General features: G+C 40.1%; 2 protein-coding genes across 2 annotated transcripts; both read left to right on the top strand.

The window, feature by feature from the left end:
* Positions 1–1,208: 1,208 nt before the first annotated feature.
* On the top strand, positions 1,209–16,351 carry smc1b (structural maintenance of chromosomes 1B). Its single transcript, XM_008294810.1, has 25 exons — positions 1,209–1,317; positions 1,738–1,926; positions 2,668–2,780; positions 3,244–3,447; positions 4,352–4,590; positions 4,993–5,251; positions 5,417–5,557; positions 5,721–5,803; positions 6,902–7,109; positions 7,513–7,698; positions 7,871–8,062; positions 8,204–8,350; positions 8,576–8,713; positions 8,942–9,058; positions 10,009–10,115; positions 10,442–10,583; positions 10,872–11,017; positions 11,479–11,632; positions 11,807–11,905; positions 12,007–12,163; positions 12,435–12,589; positions 13,748–13,899; positions 14,671–14,740; positions 16,029–16,139; positions 16,235–16,351. Exons 1-25 carry the CDS (start codon positions 1,209–1,211, stop codon positions 16,349–16,351), a joined length of 3,735 nt encoding a protein of 1,244 aa, XP_008293032.1.
* Positions 16,352–17,403: 1,052 nt separating this feature from the next.
* borcs5 (BLOC-1 related complex subunit 5) lies at positions 17,404–23,037 on the top strand. Its single transcript, XM_008294520.1, has 4 exons — positions 17,404–17,870; positions 18,170–18,313; positions 19,676–19,833; positions 20,909–23,037. The coding sequence occupies exons 1-4, from the start codon at positions 17,813–17,815 to the stop codon at positions 21,140–21,142; spliced, it is 594 nt and encodes a 197-aa protein (XP_008292742.1). The 5' UTR covers positions 17,404–17,812; the 3' UTR covers positions 21,143–23,037.
* The last annotated feature ends 1,291 nt before the right edge of the window (positions 23,038–24,328 follow it).

Genomic DNA, 24,328 nt, shown 5'->3' with positions numbered 1-24,328 from the left:
GATGCTGCCTGGCTGTAGCTTCCTCCTGTTTGTCGGCTTGCTCCACATGTTTAGTCAAATGATGTCATTAAGCTTTCCTTTAATACATATTCACATGACAAGAGACTTGTTTTTAGATAAATGCACATCATGTGAATATATTTGCAAGTAAAAACACAATGGAGTAAGAATTTTCATATTTAATGTCTCATATGACATCTAACATGGCTAACATTTGTTGTTGTTGTTGTGTCTTGCATCTTCTAAAGAGCTCTGTCTCTCACCCCTACCCACTGTACCTTCTGTCCCTGTTCCTGATATAACCTCAGCTGATTTACCTGGTAGGTTAACAACAAAACAGACTTTGTAATTTCAAGGATAATATGACGTCAAACATGGATGACTTTTGGTTTATTTTGTTACTTTTAGTGGACCTATGACATTCAATATCTCAGCGAAATAAATCACTTTAAATATAAAGTGTAAATCAATCCCAGGCCTCTCCTGTAGGTGAATTTACTACCATTTCAGATTATAAACTGTAGATGGGTGAAAACATACCTGGTATATAAAAGGATGCTGTAAACAGCACTGCTGCTACTGTGCAGCTCTTTGAGGTTTTATATATTGCTTCTCTGTGCGGTCAGCAGTGAGAGTTGCTGACTTTTACCAAATATTAATAGTAAGATTTTTCTGCTAGTTTGCAAATCTGCTTCAACAACCTTTATCACTGTGGATTACAATCTAACAAGAAGTCTCCCATCGAGTTTTACAAGTGTATTTGTTATAACAAATTAGAAAATGAAATAAGTTAATAGGAGGTGTGTGAATGATCATTGATCAGTATTATCATCATTAGTGTAGGGCCCCAAAAATCATGTTTTGCTTAGAGCCCCTTGGAGGCCTGGGCCAGCACTGCTCACAATGTCATTATTTCCAGTCAAGTGCTTTGTTTTATGGCCTCCATTGTGTTGTAGAGAAGCTGTGTATTAGATACACAGTTTTCCCCCAATGTTAAAAAAAACCCCCATATAATTCAATAAAGTAATGCACACGGTGTTTATATTTTGTTCAGTGTAGTGTTTTGGTCAAATGTGACTCTCTCTGACTAGGTTTAAAACTACGTACTATGAACTGCTGTAGTTTCCCGCCTCTTCAGTCCTGCCTCCTTCAGCTGCTTGCTGCTCTGAGGATTAGCTGCTGGACTCACCGCAGTCAGACACCTTAAGATGGGTTACCTGAAACAAATTGACGTTGAAAACTTTAAGTCATGGCGAGGGAAGCAACTTATCGGCCCGTTCATGCGATTTAACTGTATAATTGGCACAAATGGCTCTGGTAAGTTCATTTTAAAACACACATTTTCTAGCTAGCTAAACTTAGCTGACGAACCTGCTAGTTCGTTTGTTTCATTTTAAGCTAGCTGCTGCCCCACTCAGCACTCTGTTGTCAGATAAAGTTCTGTAAGTCCTATAGTTTTGAGCATATTTCTCTTTTTTAAGAGGATGGACTATATGTAACTCAATGTATATATTAGGGTATAATTATAGGTTGATTGGGTTAAGTATATTGGTTAAAAAGACAGTTAAAATATGTCTTGGGTAGCTAAACGATGAGGTAGCTTAGCGTCTCTTGGTTAAATTTAGCGTCAAAACGTTATTGTTATAGTGAATGTTGCTAACATAACTAGGCTGCTAATGGTGACACATTATTTTAAAAAGAAGAGTTATGCAGCGATATGATATAAAATCACTGCAGGCAAGTCCAATGTGATGGATGCCCTGAGCTTCGCCATGGGGGAGCGGGCCGCCGCCCTGCGGGTGAAGCATCTCCGGGACCTGATCCACGGAGCCCACATCGGGCAGCCCGTGTCGGACACCGCCAGTGTCGCCATGCGGTACTGCGACGACCAGGACCTAGAGACCGTCTTCAGTCGGACCATCACCAGTCAGTATAATATGCAGAGTGGATTTTTATTTGGATTCCTTTTGTTTTACTGTTGTTGATTTTACTGACAGTTACTGAAGCTAATTGTGTACAAGGAAGAGACAGTTTTTTACAAGAAAAGTTCAGTTGGTACTAGTAGATGTATATTCACAAACGTGTGCATTGTCAAAGTACTGTAGTTAACCCAAGTCTAAAAATGACCTGAATATTACATCCATCCATCATCTATACACCGCTTAATCTTCACTAGGGTCGCGGGGAGGGGGGGCGGCGGCTGGAGACTATCCCAGCCAACTTAGGGTGAAGGCAGGGGCAGACAGGTCACCAGTCTATGGCAGGGCTACACTTAGAGACAGACAGCCAAACACTCTCACATTCACACCTACGGACAATTTAGAATTACCAATTAACCTCAACGTGTTTTTTTGGACTTGTGGGAGGAAGCTGGAGAACCCAGAGAGAACCCATGCTGCACAGGGAGAACATGCAAACTCCACGCAGAAAGATCCCAGTGCCCCCACCGGGATGCGAACTGGCAACCTTCTTGCTGCGAGGCAACAGTGCTACCAACTTTGCCACCTTGCAGCCCTTCCTGAACATTACATTACCGGTTAATTACAAAACTGTCTTTAAACAGCAGGCAACAAACTATCTTGAGACAAGACTTATAGATGTTATGTATCAGGATAAATACAGATATTTGACAGATCTGTCTTAACTGCTTTTCATTGTATATTTAAGGGGATTCTTCTGAGTACTGCATCAATGGCTTACATGTGACTTCTGCCAAATACATGGAGGAGCTTCAGAAGATTGGCATTGTGACCAAAGCTCAAAACTGTCTGGTGTTCCAGGTAAAATGTTGTGAGACTGCACTGTAATGTGAAACATATTTCCTGAACAATATTTATGGATGTAGAAGATGTTGTTGTATTTCGTTTTTTTTTTTTTTGTCAGGCAGTTTCCATGTTGTAGATACTGCTAAATGACTATAAGGAGGAAAAAAAGATTTCATGCAAGAGATATATTGAAAAAATGTAATTTTGGTATGCAGCATGTAATGAATTGTTGTGGTGCATTGGTTGTCTTGCTTTATGATAGGTAAAATGACTGAAATAAATGATTGAACATGACAGTTACAGTCAACTGTCATTTAAATATTTTAACTGGGAAATAAAAGTTGTATCTTATTTCTTATCATTACATTAATGCTATACATGATTTTGGGAAGATATGTTAGATACAGGCACAACAGAAGGGTAAAAGCTGATGGTAAAAATGCCTCATGAACATGTCCCTCGTTATGCTGGTCACCAGGGGGCAGTGGAGTCCATCGCTTTAAAGGACCCAAAGGAGAGGACCAAGATGTTGGAGTGCATTAGTCAGTCCAGGGAATTCGCTGCAGAATACCAGAAGAAGAAAGTGGCTCTGCTGAAAGCCAAAGAGGACACGCAGTTTCACTTTAACATGAAAAAGTCTGCTACTGCAGAGAGAAAACAGGTGTTCCAGGAAAAAATAGAGGTAATGGAGTTACGCAAAAGAAAAAGAAAATTTCTGTCCATCCTGCCATACATGCTTGTGCATCCCCATCCTTAAAATCAGGAAAAGACAGGAAACTATTTCACTTGTCAACTATATTCATAACCACCTACAGAAAAATTAAGTGTCCGGCCTAGAGCAAATGGTGTACTATCACTGCATACCACTGTTTCTGCATTCTAAATGGCAGACCCAGCTGTGTCGTCTGAAAAAAAGACATCAACAAAAATCTTCTTAAAATCACATTTTTTAAAAATTTTGCTTTATATCCATGAGACACATTGAGTGACAGGTTGCCAATCCCAGTGTTGCTCTTGCTAGATTTGTTGGTTTTGTAATTGTAGAGACACCTTTAACAGACACAATTCCTCTTCTATAAAACATAATAGTAAATAAAACGACTATTAGGTAAGATAACAATCCCTCCTATATTGATCCCTGAATTACTCAGACTATTGTCTATATAATGTAGCTATAAAAGTCACCGATAGCATTTAGTACACATGCAACATATTACCTTCTCATTTGAGTGTAGCCTAATGTCATCAAAGAATGACTGACGTCCAAGAATCACAGCGTAACTTGTACGGATGCTAAATCAGTTCTGTATCCTCATCATTTAAAGGACTTTTGTTTCCTTTTAATTTTGTTTCTCTAATGGGTCTCAATGCTTGTTTCCATGCTGGGATATGTCCTACCACCTTTTTTTTGTTGATGCTATATGTGAAGGAAAGAACAGCAGGAAACACATGATGGTGTACTAAATTTCTGATGTGTGATCACATGAGTGGCATCTTAACCTGCATTAACTGGAGTGCAATTTACTTGCTGTAATTCGTCTTTCCTGTTCATCTGTTGACTTCACCACACCTTATGGTATTTCCAGGCCCAGAGATACCAGGAATTGTTAGATGATCTTCAACAAAATCGTATGCAACTGACTCTTGCTGAGCTTTACCATAATGAAAAGGGCAACAGAGCTTCCAGTGACACTCTGAGGGAGAGACAGCTAGCAGTGGCTGCTAAGAATGAGGAACTGGTAAACTCGGAGCGGAGGGTCAAAACCGACAAGAAAGAACATGGTCGCCTCATGAGAGAGCAGCAGATCATCGAGAAGGAAATCCGGTGTGTTTGTGTTTTTGTCTTGTGTGTCAATTAAAACTTTAGAAGCTGTGTTAAAGACCTCCCACCCGTGACAATCAAGGTTTTTAACCTCATTAACATGTGTGGATATGTATTGTTTTATATGCCGGGAGACACATTATGAGCAAAGTAGGCATTCAACGTTGTGAGCTGAGTGTTCCCACCAAGAAGCTGTAGCAAAAACATGGATTTAGACTTGAGGTGTTTCATAAGCTACAAACTTAACAAAGCAATTCCATAAACTTGTATCATTAATACTATTCAAAATCGGTTTCCAGTTTGAACATGTATGACTGAATTGCTTCAATATTACAACTTGTCATTGCATAGTGTAAGTCTGTTATTTACCAGAACTAACTGGCGTCCTTTCACCTTGTTACATAGAACACAGGAGCATATCCTTTCCCAGTGTCGGTCCCAGTACGTCAAAGCCAAAGTGAACACCTCTCATCACATGAAGAAGGCTGAGGAGGCCCGTTTAAGCTTACGGAAGAGTCAGAAGCTGTTGGCTATTAAAGAGCAGGAGCTGGCAGAGGGTCGTCAGGACATCGCTGAACTTGAAAGGACCTGGAGACATTACGAGAAGCAGGTCAAAGAATCGGGACCTGCCCAGAAGAGAGACGTTGAGCTAGATAAGGATCAGGTGAAGTTAAATATACTATTCACAATGGACAAAAATTAAATTACATTTTTGCTTCTTTTTTTTTCTTCCATTTTTTGGTCTTTGTTTTTGTATTAGATTTCAGGCAGCTTAGACCTATGTAGTCATAACATCCTTATTATGTTTTCTTGTGTCTACCTATTACAGTTAGAGCGATATAAGGAGCTGAAGGAGCTGGCCTGTAAACAGGGGGCCATCCTCAGACAGCAGGAAGAGAAGCTTCACTGGGAGGTGAGAGCGGACTGCGAAAAGATGGCTTTCGACCAGCGCAGACAGAAGGAAGTAAAGGTCAGTAATACATTTCTGCTGGTGTTACATATACACTGAACTTAGTAACCACAGATTAAACAGCTGTTGAAAAGCACATATATCTAATTATCTAAATTTCACACTACAGAATTTATGATTTATATGCTCCTAATTCTACCACACTTTAAACTTTTTTTTGTAGGTTTCCATCAGGAACAGCCAAACTCAGCTGGAAGATATGACACACAGAGCAGAGAAGCTAGAGGAGTACACCAAGACCTGCATGTATGTGTGTATACCTCAGACCAAATGACTGTACAATTAGCCACTGAACCTAAATGCTACATAGATGCTAATATGTTGAGCCTAATACATTTTTTTTTATGTTTAGGTAGGCGTTAATTGGAACTTTCTGGTTGTTAATCACTGAGAAATTGTACATCTTGAAATCAGAATATATCCTCAGAACAAAATGGAGCATACTTAATTATAAAAGCACTTTATAGCTGTTTTCGGACATACGAGGTGTATCAGAAAAGTTCCAGGACTGGTGGCACAAACAATATATTTCAAGCTCAAACTACAAACTACCAGTTCCTCCCTTCAGACCATCAACCAGCACGTCTACAAATAGATCCCATGGCGTTTGCTTCATTCAGTGCGCAAGAAGAGGTGAGAATTGTGGCAGAACAAGTCGTGGCTGCTTCACCATGACAACGTGCCTGCTCACAATGCCCTGAGCATCCGACAGTTCCTGGCTGAGAAGAACATTGCCGTGCTGGAGCAGCCTCCCTACTCACCTTACCTGGCTCTGTGGGATCTTTTCCTCTTCTCCAAGCTCAAGGGGGTCATCAAGGGGATCCGTTTTGAAGACGTGGACGACATCAATATGGCTGTGATGACAGAGCTGTGGAGGATCCCGGAAGAATCCTTCCAGGAGTGCATGGCGGCGTGGCAGAGAAGGCTGGGAAAGTGTGTTAGCCTCCTAGGGGATTACTTCGAAGGGGAAAACTTGTAGTGTGGATTTGAAATATATCTTTTGTGACACCAGTCCTGGAACTTTTCTGACACACCTCGTATAGTGCAGACATTATCTTTTCTTGTAGGAGATGTATGTGAGAATGCGAATAAATCAGTTAAACCAGCCATTGAATGGAATTAACCCTAACTGCCAGTACAAAATCTTTGTAATGTGCAGTTGATCTCATGTGTGAATAGAGCAGGTAATTGTCACACATAATGAAGGAACGTGTGTGCTGATGTGCGTCAAGTCAGTTTTTCCGATTGTAAGAACACGTCTGAAACAGTCTCTATTTGTCTGCTACATATGTGAAAAACAAGGCTTTGTCCATAGCTCATGTGTAAACACGGCTTATGACTCAGGTCATCCCTTGAGGACTACCGTCAGCGGGAGGAGGGGCTGAGTGCAGAACTGCAGCAAGGTAGCCAACGTAGCGAGGAGGTGAACCAGGAGCTGAACCAGGTGATGGAGGAGCTGGGGAACGCCCGTCTGGACAGGCAGGAGAGCAAACGACAGCTGCAGCGCAAAGAGCTGCTTGAGAAGCTCCGCAGACTCTTCCCTGCAACTGTGGTAATAAACAAACAGCCATAATTATTATGGATACTATCATTTAACTCCTGGTAAATTTAGGTTACTGAAACCTAGTTGTAAATCGCTACAAATAGAAATCTTCTTGTTCTTGATGAAGTCACAACAATATAACTACAAACCACTACAAGAGTCATCCATCATTCATAACTTGTTCACTGTTCAGTCTTTGTCTGTCTTAATATAGTGATAGTACACAATTTAAAGGTGAGGTACTGGATTATGGAGAAGGATGGTTGATATGTGCTTAGTCGACATGTTTTGATAGGATATGCCAGATTTACCTTCTTTCTCACTCCCACTGCCCCTGTTCCCCCATCTCCCCTCCCTGTGGTCTTTCATTTAAACGGCTTAATCATTTAATTTGTGTCATGTCCTGTCCCAGTATGGTCGACTGTGTGACCTGTGCAGCCCTATCCACAAGAAGTACCTGCTGGCTGTAACCAAGGTGTTTGGCCGCTATATGAGTGCCATCGTGGTGGCATCAGAGAAAGTAGCCCTTGACTGTATTACTTTCCTCAAGGAGGAGAGAGCTGAACCGGAGACATTCCTGCCTGTTGACTACTTGATGGTAAGTTGAAACTGTTCATAAAGGAAAACATGCATTTGCAGGATGGTTCAAAATGGAGAATCCCCAAAAAGCTGTTAAAATCTCTTTTATAGCAGCGTAAGGAGTTAGTTTATTTCTTTGTCAGTCACAGAAATACACATGCATGCCTGCAGTATGTCAATGAACTGCACAGGTGAATCCTTTGAACGAGCGACTGAGGGAGATGCCTGGTGCCAAGATGGTGGTGGATGTCATACAAGTCAATCCTGGCACAGCTGCTGCTCAGCTGAGGAAAGTGGTGCATTTTGTCTGTGGCAGTGCCCTGGTGTGTGAAACCATCAAAGAAGCCAGGAGTATCGCCTTTGACAGACAGGAACGCTTCAAGGTAAGCTTTGCTCTCACAGATATGGGAGTCAGAATTATTTAGATCCAGTTGGTTAAAGAGAGAAGCACAAGAAACTTTATTTCTTCTGCTCGTAGTTATTAAAATGACAGTAGATATGGTATTCTGTTGTGTTTCCTGTAGACAGTTTCTCTGGATGGGACACTGTTTGCAAAGTCAGGTACAATCTCTGGAGGCTCCAGTGACCTGCGCACCAAAGCTCGCTGCTGGGATGAGAAGGACATGATGCTGCTGAAGGAACGCAAGGACCAGCTGATCATTGAGTTGCGCGTGAGTCCACACAAAAAATGTCACATTAAACTTAAGAAACCTAAATAGTCTTGATTTTATTAGAGTAAATCAATTTAAGTCTCTCAGTTTTGTTGAATTCTTCCCTGCCAACAGAACTTTTTCTTAATTTTTTAGGATTCATTACATTCTTCAACACACACTGTATATATTTTTTGTTGAATAATTTATGTTAAGCACAAGATACATGTTTTGTTTTTGTGATAGGATTTGATGAGGCTGAAGAGGAAGGAGTCAGATCTAAAACAGATAATTGCGGAGGCTCAGGGAGCTCAGACCCGCCTCAAATACTCTAAAGCTGAGTTGGAAAACCTTCGGAAGAAAAGCATCGTTAAATGTCAAGCGGTAGGGTCACAGAACTGTGATAATCCCATTTAATATCTTATTTGACACTGTGGCATTTGACATGACTGTATTATATTTATGTATCGCAGGTAGTCTTAGCTATGTCACAGTCACCTGAATCCCAAAGCACTTTAAACGTAAAAGGACATATTGAGTGCAGAGATAAACTGACAGTTCACAATTTGTCAGTACTTATTCTGCCTCATTTGTTTCAATGATTGTTGTCAGGAGATTTCTCGAATGGAAAGTGTACTAGCCAACCTGAACTGTCAGATTCAGATGCAGCAGCAGAGTGTGGAGGCCAAGAATGAAGAGATGAAGGCGATTAAAGACCAGATTGACCGGGTATTTCTGTTTGCACAGCTTTGAAACTCTGTGTCAGCATGTGGAGTACGATTTTTGCCCCTCTGCTACAGTTACCAATTCGTTTTTATTTAATCTTGAGAATCCTAAGAATTAAAATAACTTAAATTAATAACAAATAAAACCAGAATGTTATATGATGCCTCATTACATTGTTAAGAGCTGACATAGTTTTGTTTATGAGTATCTTTGACACTGTCATCAGTACCAGTCTTGTGCATTTTGTCTTAGTGTTCTGCCTATATGTTGAATATATGTATGCAGTATTAAATTTGTTGCATGAATTTTAAAAGCCCACCAGGGACAGGCATTTCAGATTAGATTGTATTGTATGTTGTATTGCTTTTATTGTAAGGCGACCTTGAGTGCCGTGAAAGGCGCCTTATTAAATAAAATGTATTATTATTATTATTATTAGATTAGTCTATAAATGCCTTGAGATGTTGCATCAGTTCATACTACATACATATCACTATACAGATGAACATTAAATAAATAATAAACAAATTTCCAATTAGAAAATAGGAATATCCAAGTACTAAACTATTTCTCTGGCAACCTGCTAGAATGGCTGCTAGAATACTGTAATCACAAATCCTTTACCAGCTCTTGTCTAGTGGCTGGTTATATACTATATACAGCATATATGAAGAGTTCATTTGCAAAAACAGGTAACTCCATTTTTGTAGATTTTCAGAAAACTTTTTTGTTGTTGTTTGCTTGATATAATATCAATCAAACTGAAGGTGAGTGGATTTGACTTCGTACAAAGACATGACAAAAATAGAGATAACTTAGGTTTGATATTGTCTCAGGTGGACGATGGAACAGTGGGTGTTTTGAAGGTTTGTGAAGATGGCGTTATCTGTTTTTGCAAATGAACTCTTCATATACTATAGATATTTAACAGTATAACTGTTCTGTATATTTAGATGGAGGACTTGGTTTTTTCTGACTTCTGCGCTGAGATTGGTGTGGACAGCATCAGGGAGTATGAGCAGGAACACTTGAAACAGCAGGCGGAGTTTGATAATAAAAGGTACAGCAGTCACAATCCAATATTGTTCTGTGTCATTCGCCAAATCTGGTGATTTGTTTATGATAAATAACTCAGTGAAAAAAACTGGCAACAAAAACATGCATTGCTTTTCAATATTGTGCTTTTATGTATAGGAAATTTGGGAAATTAAATTTTTTTAGTTGGTCCCTTAAGTACTATCACAATAGAAAGCTAATCACCAACACTGTGTAAAACAGTTTTAATTTTTTTCTGTTGATATTTTTCCCTTCACAAAATAGTATTCGTACACTATGTATGCAAGTTCTTATTTGATTTGCAACACCTTCATCAATCTCTGCCTTCAGGCTGGAGTTTGAGACTCAGCACACTCGTCTGAATGCACGGATTGAATATGAACAACATCAACTGGAGCAGCAGAGGAAGAAGCTCCGCAAAATGGAGGATGCCATTAATGAGAAGGAGAGAGCCATGGCTAAACAGAGAAACGTAATGATCACTCTTTTAATGGTGATATGAAGCAGTTTACTGCCATCTAACAGCACATGTTTTAAATTTGCAATGGATAAAATACTATCCAGAACCATAACTTTGTTTTCTTTGATTATCCATCTTTCCCTGGTATATCAATCCCCTCCAAAATCTCTAATTATGGGTTTAGTGGACGCTCAGGTGGTTGGCTGAAAGCATCCTGGCTAAAAACAAACACATGGCTGTTGTGTTTCTTGGTGGCCTTTGCAGGGTTTTTTTCAGCCACATGTTTCTGTCTCCATACAGGATGAGATGAGGCTGTTGGAGGTGGTGGAGGAGGGTCAGAATAAGCTGCTGGAGCTGAACAACCAGCTGCTGTCTATGAAAAGCCAGGTGGCTGCTGTCAAAGCTGAGTTGGACCAGAAAAATCAAAGCCTTCGGGAGATTAACAAGTAAAACTCGCTCTAATAATTCTAGTGCTATTGCCACCGTTCCTGTGTGTTTTGCAGTTATTACTGTATCCACTTGTACTCCTGCTAATAATAATAATAATAATAATACGGCAAGTGCTACTTAATTGATAGAGGGAGGGGAGTCTAACAAACTCTTGATCGTGTATCATGTGATGTTCATTTGTGCAAACCATTCTGGTCCTCGATGAATTACCTACTGCTGAAATTGTTTGCCAAGTGTGTTAATTAACAGACTGAAAGGAAGTGGCATTTTTATTTAATATACATTTAATAGGTATTTCCATCAGTAAAACATATAGAAGCATCCGTTTAAATGAACAGTGATTTTGTTATGATGAGTTGTGAGGAATGAGGACACCACTTTATGTGATATGACATGAACTAAGGTATTCTGTCTGGATGTCTAGATTATGAATGAATGATTTTTATATTACTCATAGAGAGTTAGTGAATCGTCAGCGAGAGGTGATGTCTGCAGAGACTACCTTGGAGCAGAAACGCTTGGCTAGACATAACATGCTGCTGGCCTGCAAGATCCAGGACCTGCCCATCACTATGCTGTCAGGCAGCCTGAATGAAATCAGTGAAGTGCAGGTAGGACACAGATGTGTGTTAATCTGGTCTGAATTATCAGTGTAGCACCAGCCCAGCATGAGTTTGATAAAGTATTGGATATTAATTTGGGCTCAGATGATCACATTTTGAAAAAAAGATTAGCATTATGTGGTTACAGTCTTATCTGATGGTTGATTTGTGTTGTCTGTGCAGCTGGACACAGACTCTGAAAGCACCTCAGCCACTATGGACATCTATGAGAGAGAGGCACATATGGTCATCGACTACTCTGAGCTAGAGGCAGAGTGCAGGGTGAGACATAAAGCCGTATTTTCATGCTTATTTCTTCTCAGTGTTTTTCATTCCTATGATAAGCTTGTATTACAGAGCATGTATTGAAAATGTGTTGACAGGGTCTGCAGACTGAGGAGGAGGTGGAGGCCTACCTGGAGAGACTGAAGGAGTCAGTGCTGTCTGTAGAGGGAATGCTAAATCGTACCACTGTCCCCAACCTGAAGGCTCTGGAGAAAATGAGGGAGGTCAAGGACAAGTTTCAGGGAGTGATGGATGGTATTTTGTTTAGTCTGAGAAGTTTTTCCTTTTAAAAATGAAACTCCTGGTTTAATATATTACTAAAATCACTACAAACAGGCCAATCAAAACCACTTCATTTATATATTTTACACTGTATTTGCATGATGTATACATTTTTCCTTACTTATTGTTAAAATTCTTCACTTTAATTCCCATACAAAAATTCTGCATGTTTTTCTTAATGTTGCAACATGATAATGGAGGCACATGGACTGATAATGAAGCTTTCTCTCCCTCCCTCGTTTAGCCTTTGATGCCAGCACTAGAGCAGCCAGGAAGTGTAGTCAGGAGTTCGAGCAAGTAAAAGCCCAGCGCTTCCAGCTCTTTAGCAAGTGCTTTGAGCATGTGTCTGTCGTAATCGACCAAATCTATAAAAGAATATGCAGGAACAGCAGCGCCCAGGTGAGACACCAAAACGTGAACTATAGAGAAACAATCTAGTTTGTCTGTTTATTATTTTTATCTACATTTGAGTCATTTTTCTTCCCTACTTCCCTACAAAGTGTTCTTATGCAAGTTTTAATTGTCTATACTTGATAGATTCACTAGTCAGTAAGGTCTACATACACTTCAGAAATTACTTGTGGTACACTGAGCTGTTTGCAGCAGACATATGTCCAGAACACTCCAGTTCCCTTGAAAGGGCACTTTACCTAAGTGTTTGAGGTTTAATCATAAAGCCATTCTTGGTGCGCTTGCAACATGTACAAGCAGTAACTGTCATGAGTCAGGATGTCACCTGAAACTTCTGTCAGTTAGCAGGCGAGATAATCCAACTTTCATGTGGGGGATCATCACTGGTGATGAGAGTTGTGTGTGAAGCGACCAAAGAGAGCAGGAACAGCAGGTTTTGTTTTTTTTTTACGGTGGAAGAGCAGCAGTGTCCAACACCAAAGAAGGTGCATCAGGAACATGTTCATTATAGTCTTTAATATTCACATGCTTGTGCACCATGAATTAATCCTTGAGGGTCACACTGTCAATGGACAGTTCTACTGTAGTGTCCTGAAATGTCTGAACATTTAGTGCAAACGACCTGAACTGTGGTTCGATGACATGTGGGTGCTCCTATACACTGTGTGAGGGAGTCACAGTGCAACGATTCCACACAGGTTTTTTGGCCACTTCAAGACAATCACTTCTTCCTCTTCCCCACAATGAAATTCAAGTTGAAGGGTCGCTGTTTTGATACAGTGTAGGAGGTTCAGCACTCACTTGAAATGGTGCTTGTGTCATGGAGCGGATCAGAGACTCAAGTGCAGGACAAATACAGGCAGAAGACTAAGCGTTGCCAAAATAGAATAGAATTTACAATATTTACACAGGATAATATGTGAAACAGGGCTGCAAGGTGGCGCAGTTGGTTGTCCCTTGCCTTCGCCCTAAGTCAGCTGGGATAGGCTTCTTTGGTCACCCTTCAGATACTAAACAGTCCGAACTACACTGCATATTGTTGTCATTACCTCTGAGTTTTTTTTAAAAAGTGTTACAAACAAAAACAAGATGCATTAAACAATGAAATCCAATAAAGGAAATGAAACGCTGCTATATGTGCCCTAGGCCATTCTGAGTGCAGAGAATCCAGATGAGCCATACTTGGGTGGCATCAACTACAACTGTGTGGCGCCAGGGAAACGCTTCATGTCCATGGACAATCTGTCTGGTGGAGAAAAGGCAATCGCTGCTCTGGCTTTCATATTTGCCATTCACAGGTAACACTGTTACATTACATGATGGTTCACTATCTTGGAATAGATCCAACTGGTTACAGAAAGATTACACCAAGTGCGATTAGGGTATTACTCTAATTAATAACATGCATATAATGGTACCAGACAATGGGTAGATTAAACATAAAATTGAGCATTATTTGATAGACCGTTGTATCAAAATGCAACAACATTGTGCAGAAATCCTCTCACTTTCCAAAATCTTTTAGCAGCATCTGTATTTTCTTGACATTCATATAGTTAGACAGCTGGATAATTACTCCCCAAAGCTAAACGCTAAAACACCAGAACAAAGGAAACACAGTAATAACACAGCTGTTGACACATCAAGAAATGTCTTTAGAAAACTTCAATGTTTTGTAACTGTGGGCTATAATACTTAGTCTGTAATGACTGTGACTTCTTAAATTGATGAATGGACTAAAATAGTAAGGGCTTAGTAATTTTGGAGTGCGTTTTGATCCTCTGCTAATTCAATTCATTGACTTTACTTAGAAAAAAATCATTCTTCTGGAGACACTTGACATCTCCTTTGAAACCTAAATTTGGTCTGTGGGTTGAAACTATTGTTTTTTCATAAATGTAAAAGTTATTTTTTGACCTCATTTGACTGGCAAATCTCTTCTTCAGATGCACTTGTCCCACATAGTGTCATACCATTCATAACTACGACATGACTGCTGTTCTGCCACTTGATGCACATTCAAGATTTCCTTGTGTCTGTGTTCTTTGGTGTCTGTTTCTTCCTTTTAGCTTCCGCCCTGCTCCTTTTATCATCTTGGATGAGGTGGATGCAGCCCTGGACAACAGTAACATCGGCAAAGTAAGATAATAGCTACATGCGCAATTACTTCTGTTGGTAAATTGATTATTTGATTAACAGAAAATTATCTGCCAGCTAATGTGATAATGGATTAATTTATGAAAACAACAACCATAATTGATACTTTTATAATAGTGTATCAAAACAAATGTGAAAACAATGTGTCAGTGTTCCAGGGGTCTGTTCTAGTGATGAACCTCCAGAGAATTATGTCCTGAATCTGCAGCTTCTCTCTGCTTTACAAAGCTTTATAGCAAGTTTGAGCTGACTGTTTAGCTGACTCATGACCTTGGTGTTTTGCTTCACTCTCGCTGTCATCATAACATCATTTCCAGTGAGAAAGCTCTAAAAACCCACCACGCACTACCTGCTCAGCAATGAACAGCAGACATCTGCACAAACGGGCATTTAGCAGTTGAAGCACCATATATGTTTTTCTGGAGCTGGTCGCGACATAAAACTTGAGCTGAAAAAGGGAATAATGGCCTTGCATTATCCAGGTGGACAGACACGAACTTCAAATGAGTGATCATTTTGCTTCATAACTGTTGCATTGTGTAAAGTAGCAACTGAAAGGGTAATGATATAATGCTCACACTCTAATGTAAGCACTTATCGCTTTTCTCTGTTATGATTTGTCGAGAGTCATCTTTAGCTAAGGGGAACTGTTATGTTTCTGTCTGAAATTTTATACTTGGTGTGTCAGAAAAGTTCCAGGACTGGTGTCACAAAAGATATATTTCAAATCCAAGCATGTTTTCCCCTTTGAAGTTGTCCCCTTGGAGTCTAACGCACTTTCCCAGCCTTCTCTGCCACGCCACCATGCACTCCTGGAAGGATTCTTCCGGGATCCTCCACAGCTCTGTCATCACAGCCATCTTGATGTCTTCCATGTCTTCAAAATGGGTCCCTTTGGTGACCCTCTTGAGCTTTGGGAAGAGGAAAGAATCCCACGGAGCCAGGTGGGGTTAGTAGGGAGGTTGCTCCAGCACATTGATGTTCTTCTCAGCCAGGAACTGTTGGATGCTCAGGGCATTGTGAGCAGGTGCGTTGTCATGGTGAAGCAGCCACGACTTGTTCTGCCACAACTCTCACCTCTTGTTGCGCACTGAATGAAGCAAACGCCGTGGGATCTGTTTGTAGACGTGCTGGTTGATGGTCTGAAGGGAGAAACTGGTAGTTTGTAGTTTGAGCTTGAAATATATCGTTTGTGCCACCAGTCCTGGAACTTTTCTGATACACCTCGTAGATCAAACTTGTACATCCCTTGTGTTGGGCATTTTTCCAGGTGACCAGTTTCATCAGAGAGGAGTCCAGTAAGAACATGCAAATCATCGTCATCTCACTGAAGGAGGAGTTTTTCTCTCAGGCAGATGCATTGCTGGGAGTCTACTCAGGTGTAAGTAGCCTTTACATCATGTAGAAAGTGAGTAGGAGGAATTTTACTTTCATTATTACATGACAGTGCGACCACTAAAATGTTGTGTTTTGCAGTTTGATGAATGCATGTTCAGTTGCATTCTGACATGTGACCTGCGTCCTTATCCTCTGAATGAAGAGGAACGGGGGGACACAGACCAACAAGGAGCTCATACCACAGGATTCATGTAGCCTGGATTTGCATGCATGAAGCCAAAGTTTGATTCCCATTTGTTTCTCTTTATTGGCTGTGGCCACGGTTGATTCTTACTGTTGTTGTCTTTTGACCAGGTGTCCAGGGAAAGTAGTTATCTTGAAATATGAAGTGATGTCTTCTGTGTTCCACTCCAGGCTGTTAAACTGTGTGAGTGAAAGGTTTTTAGGACTTGATTGGATTTGCAAGCCCGTATTTGAGCAGGTTGTGTGTTTTAGCTTGTCCTTGTGTACAAATTCAGGCAAAATCTGTCTTCAACAAGACTGAGGGTTGAAAAGGGAAGAATAAACCTAAATACAGTCTAAAATGCAACAACCACCCATTTAAGAGAACGCTGTTCATGTCTCCTAAATGTGGTTCTTGTTACTTCTCCTGTTAAGTTCTTCAAAATGCATAAATGTTGGTATATCAATAACTTGTTTATTACTTCAAGTGTTTTGTATTTAAGTTATGCTTTTAGGCATGACTTTTGTCTTGTTCATTAAATGATGCTGAAGATGCTGTGTGTGATTTTTACTTACTTTCTGGAGGCCTCAGTGGAACATGTTTTGTATTTAAACATAATAAATACATCCTGCATTATTAGTCTTATTAGGGAATAATGTCATGGAATGCAATTGTATCAAACATTAAACAAATTAAAACATAAATACCCCTCCCCCCAACAAAAAAACCAAAAGACAAATAGGGCTATGGAATGAGTCATGCAATAAAAAAAAATGAGGTACGAAAGTCCTGTGAGATAATTAAAAGCAGTCCTTTGAAAAATATCCTATTACAATTAAAAACCTATTTATGTCATTCTTACGTGTGTTTATATGTGTATATTTCTTTCACATGAATCTTTATTAATTCGTTTTTTAAAAAATTAAAATAGTATTCCATATGTTACTAGTATAATGTCTGTTTACTGTTAATGTTATTGGTCATTCAAAAAAACAACCAAACAGGAGACGCAGAAGTCCACAATAGCGGTAGGGGGCGGTACTACCATAATTGGCGGACCACGTGATCAATATTTACGGAAGTGCAACCTCGTCCTGGACAGAAGTTAGCTCAGTCATTTCTGTTGTCCGATGTAATGTAAACACTTCTTAATTATTTGAGTTGGAGCTTTCATCGTTTAGACAGAAGTCTGCTCTGGACTTATGTAGGTTCAAAAACGCGTCTACTAACCCCGATAGCTTGTGAACTGGAGCAGGAATCTTTCAAACTTAGCTTATGTAGCTAGCTGGCTAGCTCAACAGCACAGAGCCTCCAGCTCTTTCAGTTCCTCTCCTGCAAACGTGGTTACGTTGTAGTGAGTCCGAATGTGTTTGAAGCCCGTATGAAGTGTCTGCAGTCTGATTATATTCAGCGAACTTGGTTATTTTGTTTGTTATTTTTCTGAAAACGTTGAGTAAAGGTAACTGCTAGCTCGCTAACCTGACGTTAGCGCCATGGGAGCAGAACAAAGCGGCGATGCGGAGCACAAACACTCCGACTATAGCTCATCAGGTAAGACCTCCTTCTATGGTTGTAATCTTTTGTTAGGCAGTTATCATAAGGGTAAATCACGGTAATGCTGACATTTCGTGTTTCTGTAGGTCTCAGTATAATAAGCCTCATTTTACAATTGCAGTGATCGAATATGTATTCACTTCAAGTAAAAGTACCAACACCACAGTGTAAAAATACTCATGACAAGCAAAACCAATTATGTTAATGCAGAGCTTGTACCAGCAAGATGTGATATGTTCTGTCATTCCATGGCATTACATGTATGCCATTTCATTTTATTTCTTCTGTCATTGCAGTGGTGCCATCTCCAGCAAAGCAGAAGGCAAAGATGGATGATATTGTGGTTGTGGCACAGGGGACCCAGTCCATGAGAAATATCCACAACGACCCTGATGTCATCAAGCTTCAGGAGATACCCACTTTTCAGCCACTTCTCAAAGGTAACTTTTCAGTCTCCCAGTTTCTGATACTGATTTTAGTGAGATTTTTTTGTTTTGTTTTGTTTTTTTCCAGGCTGTAATAAAGACATACAATTGCTCATCGACAGCAGAATTTCCATTTTCACTGGTGGGTGTGTGTTTCAAGATAAAATATATTCTTTAGCAAAATTCTAAAATATGTCTATGAAGACCTGCCAACTCGACAAATAGTTCAATTTTAAACATAGTTCAGATTGTACACATGTACACTGAATAGAAATATAAATGTACCGTACAAAAGACTTTCTTTTCTGACTTAGAGAAAAATAATAAAACTTACATTTCTATTATTCTGGTTAGAAAGGTTTTTGTGATGTTCAAGTGGTGACAAACTCTCCACTGTTGAGTTAATCCGTATTGTAGTGAGGTGTGGCTTGGGGCAATGATCAGATAGTGTGACCAGTACACAGACACTTCCTTTTACCAGCGGCTGTAGACTTTTTTTTCAGTAAAGAAAACTGGACTGGTGCACAAACACAGACTGAAAGCAGAGCACAGACAAAGCATATTCACACTGCACTGATTTTAAATAATTCCAGGTGCATTATGCAAGTTTTTGAGCTTAAATATAACATTAATGTTAATATCAGTACAAATAAAGTTTTAATCTTTACAGTATGTTTCTCATTAGCCTATTCCCACACACACTCACACACTAGAGGCACTTGAGCAAAACAACAGCCATTAGCAGAGAAGGAGAGACAGGTGAAGTGAACATACTGTTACTCAAGTTGACAACAACTTGTTACGGTCAGTAAATGTATTTTATGATGTTTGTGTGGTCTAATGGTTGTGTCGGGGTTATTTTTTGTTGTTTATTGTGGAAGCAGCCTTTTTTGGTTGTAAGTGAAGGGACAAAGGAGGTGTGGTAGACGTGCCCATTTGTTTTGGTCTGAGATGCTGGTGTTTTAGGGACATCCAGTGGTGCTGACTGTTGCACAGAGAACCTTTTAAAGCATTATAACTAACTTTAGATTCTTCAGTTCCCTGTAGTAAGTCTACAGTACATGCTTCAGACCTTCTGCTTTACCTCTACCATTTTAGTTCACACATTTCCTTTTGTTTTGTACCAGTCCCTACTGGTCAATTATTCAGATTCTGTGTAGTGAAGCTGATTGTTGCTGCAACTCATTAACACTGTGTTTAGAAGGAGGATAATGGGCCAAATTTCCTGCGTAGGCGCACTCCTGAAATAGCAGGATGGTCAGTTCTGCCAGACCCTGTGCATTGCTAATTACAGTAATTATCATGTGTTACGTTGTTGTCAAGTAATTCTCTGTTCTAACATGTCCATGTAAGTGCCCTGCTCTTTTCTCTCCACAGGGGTACTGAGTGGCCAGACGTCACCCAGCAGCGTCTGTCTGGAAAGGTTGGATGCTGCTCAGGTTTTGCAGCTTTGCATCCGATACCAGGACCACCTACACCAGTGCGCTGAGGCTGTGGCTTTTGACCAGAACGCCCTCGTCAAGAGGATCAAAGAGGTAAGGCTGCATGTTTGAGCATGAGACGTTTAGCATACAAAGTGTCTGCACCAATATTAGCTATATCTATCGGATGTAAGGGCTTTATAACATTGGTATGAACTAACTATTATTTCTAAAGAGGTGCTGAAATAATTGATCGTCAAAAAATTGACATTTTGTATAATTAATTGATATTTAAAATAGTTGAATAATCAAACAATGCCAAATATTCACTGCTTGTCTCTGTTGTTTAGCTTTATAAATTGAATGTATTTGTTTTGGAGTGTTCCATGACAGAACAAATAATTTAAACACAGAATTATCCAACCAATAAATGATGAATATTGAAGAAGAAAAAAAAAAAAAAGACTTGACAAATGTGAAATGGCTTTTTAGCGTCTAAGTCAGAGCTGCTTAATCTAGATTATATGCTGAAGTAATTTCATTATTGTATTTATGATGTTCACTGATATTGTGCACCGATCAGCCAAAACTTTAAAACTAAGCTTAGTATTGTGTAGGTTCTTCTCGTGTTGCTAGAACAGCTCTGACCCGTTGAAGTATAGACACAGGACCTCTGGGTGTGTCCTCTGGTGTTTGGCTCTGCGATGTTTGTTGTAAATCCTTTGGGTTTTGTGGGTTGCTGTGTGTATGAGGTTTGTTCCAGAGCACCCCGATGCTCGATCAAATTCAGATCTGGGGAGTTTGGAGCCTCAGTCAGTGCCTTTGACTCTTAGTTGTGTGCTGTGAGGGGTTTCTGAGCAGTTACTGAGGTCCAACAGGGCGCATTATTCTCTTGGGAAATCCAAGTAACATCCACATAAATGTCAGGACCCAAGGTTTCCCAGCAGAACGTTGTGTTGTAACAAGAAGATCCACATTATACCCATCACCTGTCAGTGGCTTTAATGTTGTGGCTGATCGATGTATGCGCTTGTTAAATGTTTTAAACTGTTACATTTGTGAACTTGTGCTTGTACAGTGCATTTTGTTCATATAAGCTACGTTCCTCTGTTTTGTTTTGAGATGATTCCAAGTGTCATCGAGTGTCTTAAAGTGTCTCTCATCTCCCTGCTATCCCGTTGCTTTCCAGATGGACTTGTCAGTGGAAACCCTGTTCAGCATAATGCAGGAGCGACAGAAACGCTACGCCAAGTATGCTGAGCAGATCCAGAAGGTCAACGAGATGTCCATGATCCTGAGACGCATCCAGATGGGCATCGACCAGACGGTGCCGCTGATGGAACGCCTCAACAACATGCTGCCTGAGAGCGAGCGCCTCGAACCCTTCAGCATGAGGCCTGATGGGGAATCTACCACCAAGTAGCCTCTTGACAACGAACACAGCTGCTTCCTACCTGAGTGTCCATCTTGGAGAAAGTGCAGATCTGTCCAGCTGTAGGGAATCTAAGACTTGCAACAGCTAAAGGAAGCTTTTCTTTTTTCCTGGTAGACGTGGTGCTTCGCTGTATATGTTTGAGACTGCTTTGGTCAGCTCTCTAGGTCCAGTTATTTTTATTCTTTCATTTATCGCAGGAGGGTTTGCTAAACAGACATGCCAATAATCAGTAACGTCCCACTCTACAGACATATTTATATCTGCCCAGACAAAGAGGCTGCTGCTGATTAGTTGCATTCAAGTTGACTGCAGGGAATCAAACCCCAGTCCATCTGTTTTCATCTAAAGGCAGAGAAGGAGCAAAAACTTGTTACTGAATCAGAATGATCACCACATGCTCTAAATACTTGTTCTGCAGATCTTTTACCAGTTGTAGAGACTCTATTAGTGATGTGAGCGATATAGAAACAGAGAAAATTGCTGCTGGAGATTTATGGACACCTCCCAAACCATCAGAGCTGCTGAAGAACTTGCAGCAAATTAATTTTGGATCTTGCACCTCACATTGCACGTATTTGTTGTGTTATCTGGATATTCCTCTCGCTCCCACACCATGTGCTTCGCTCACTGCTGGAAGATTCTGTCCAGGAACTACTTGTATGCAGAATCACTGCTTTGAATTTAATGTTTTCTCTTGGGATACTATCAAGAAGATTCTCACGTAAAGAACCAAGAAGGATTGTTGCAGTCGTGCTACACAAGCAGCGCGGATGTACAGTACAACAGACACTAAACCTGAAGCTTGTGAACTCGGAGTTTTGTGTGGGGAGAAATTGACTTTAATTTATTTGGATGCTTTTGCTTGAGCAGTTGTGTCGAGCCTGCCTGCATGCAAAACAGCGAGACAATGAAACAATGGACTCGACAGAGACCCAGATGCTTCTGTTTTTTAGGAGATTGGTATCAAAAATGGATGCAGAGGTAAAAAAACAAAACATTTAGGACTCAACAGCTCTCTGACAAAATCGCACTTTTTGATCACTGTAGCAAATTTCAGCATTAACTTTGTATATTTGTTCGCTTGTGACAGCCAAACATCACTCATACCAAAGATTCACACATCTACAAACTGTTCACTATTATGAGGCAATTTGACACATTTTTGATCCTTTTGAAGAAACCAACAAAGTTAACTTCACTACTTTATCCATCGAATGGCTGTTGCTGCATCATAAGTCAACTCTCTACTAGGGGAGGAACAGTGTTTTTAAGAGCCGCTACCAATACTGATTAATAATAATCAAGGAGATTGATAATCAACATAGAACTGATACATATTTGCAGAAAAATAATTGAAAGTCTTGGTGTCAAAACTTAGAATAACACAAACGCCAAAACAAAACTTTGTTAAAATGCCTTGTTTATTTATGTGTCACGTCTGTTTAATTAAAAGAAGCTGTTAAACCTTTCTTCCATCGGTGTTGATTTGATGTTACTCATGAAGTGTGACCAGTGAGGTAGGACTGTGGACGTTACTCAACATCACAGAGTGATGACTACAGATAGAGAACGGCTATCACAGTTTTTAATATTTAAATAATGTATTTTATTGGGTAAATGGTGATGAATATAGGATCTGATAATTGGACAGGTCAATAACCAGTTGACCTCTTTTGTTGATTGATGTTTAGTGACTATTTGTCTGAGGGGACAAGTGGACCCAATTTTTTGTTTTATTTTTTCAAAGTTACTGGTGCCCACAGCATTAGAAATGATATTTAAAAGCAGAATCAGCTGTCCAGAGGTAGCGCTCCTCTTAGTTCAGATATTCTGCTGTCAACAATTTTTATTGTTAATGATTAAAACTTTCAGCTATTTCGTTACATCGTATTTTCATTATTATGTATTCAGTGTTTTCAATAGATCTTTTTTTTTCTAATGCTGGGAGAACCTCCACTTGTTTTTGGTGGCAGTAGGAGTTTAATCTGTCGAGATGGATAAATGCCATGAGAACTGAGTGATAAAATCTTTTTCTTTTAACGTTCCTAAGCCCTGGTCAGTTTGCAGTGTGGTTTGTAGTGTGCTAATGTAAAACTAAGACACTAAATGTTCGGTTATTATTGCAGCAGGGTTTCAGTGTCAGCGTGCAGGTCCACAAGGTGGTGCCAAACATAACAAACTCAGTGGTTCCTCATCATCCAAAAACAGCTGCTTCAGAGTTTGAGTGTCATAATGAGTAATGGGCTGTTACTTTGTTCGCCCTTGGTGTTTCAGGAGTTAAACCTGTCCATTCAAAGACATTAAACAGTCTGAACACCTGCCGGGCCACCTGTTTTCATTTCCAGTGAGTTGCACTGGAGCTTCAGAAGCGCTCATTTCCCTGAGCAATTTGATTTATATATGACACCATCTTTTATTACAGAGAATGACCATGGTTACCAAACTTAAATAAAAAATCCTCAAGTACCCCCAAATCCAAGCCGCCTCAAGTGGGTAATACCACTGTGATTCCACAGTATCACAGTGATGGATAACCATGTCAAGCAACTGCCCAAATCCTGTCAGTAAAGCCTAAAGCTTAGTTGCTCTGTTAGTCTTTTCTTCTTTTTATCTTGACCAGCTCAGATTGAGGCATTGTCCAAACGCACATGGGTATTTTTTAAAATAGGATTTGTTCTTCGTTGTCCAAAAAACATCTCTATCCACATGAAAAAACATACTTGAAGCACTGTCAAGAGTGTGCTGAACCAACAGGCGGCGTTGTAACCCTAACACTGAAGCCATGTCTGCTACAGAAGCCTGAAAAAAGCTCCGACTGGTTCCAGTAGGCTGCCAACAATGATGCATCAATGAAGTTATCATATGTGTAGACTGATTGTGTCATCTCTGTTCCTTAACATAGTGGAAGAGTAACCATGCTTGTTTGAGCAAATATGTAAAAAGTCCCATTAGCAGCGTTAGCACCAGCACTATTTCGGCCACATCCATTGCACAAATCGACTCGTCAACAAAGGAAATAACGGCACACACTGCCATGGCCAGCTCATAACTCTGCTCTGTTCACACATCAACAGTGCAAATCAACTGTAGGAACGTTTCAAAAGCTCGGTTTTCAGTGACCTAGAACAGTTTTTATGTGTGTTTGAAAGGCCAAAAGACAGAAAAGGATATGTG

Source organism: Stegastes partitus, unplaced genomic scaffold (assembly GCF_000690725.1).
Source record: "Stegastes partitus isolate 25-593 unplaced genomic scaffold, Stegastes_partitus-1.0.2 Scaffold21, whole genome shotgun sequence".
Taxonomy (NCBI): Eukaryota; Metazoa; Chordata; class Actinopteri; family Pomacentridae; genus Stegastes; species Stegastes partitus.
Note: the sequence above shows the minus strand (reverse complement) of the source record. Positions and strands in the feature narration are given on the sequence as shown.

Coding starts and splice junctions, on each gene's coding strand:
- smc1b (XM_008294810.1), top strand. CDS start 1,209: ATGGGTTACCTGAAACAAATTGACGTTGAAAACTTTAAGTCATGGCGA. Junction 3,448..4,351: donor TGTTCCAGGAAAAAATAGAG/GTAATGGAGTTA, acceptor TGGTATTTCCAG/GCCCAGAGATACCAGGAATT. Junction 13,900..14,670: donor TTCATATTTGCCATTCACAG/GTAACACTGTTA, acceptor TCTTCCTTTTAG/CTTCCGCCCTGCTCCTTTTA.
- borcs5 (XM_008294520.1), top strand. CDS start 17,813: ATGGGAGCAGAACAAAGCGGCGATGCGGAGCACAAACACTCCGACTAT. Junction 18,314..19,675: donor TTTTCAGCCACTTCTCAAAG/GTAACTTTTCAG, acceptor TTCTCTCCACAG/GGGTACTGAGTGGCCAGACG. Junction 19,834..20,908: donor TCGTCAAGAGGATCAAAGAG/GTAAGGCTGCAT, acceptor GTTGCTTTCCAG/ATGGACTTGTCAGTGGAAAC.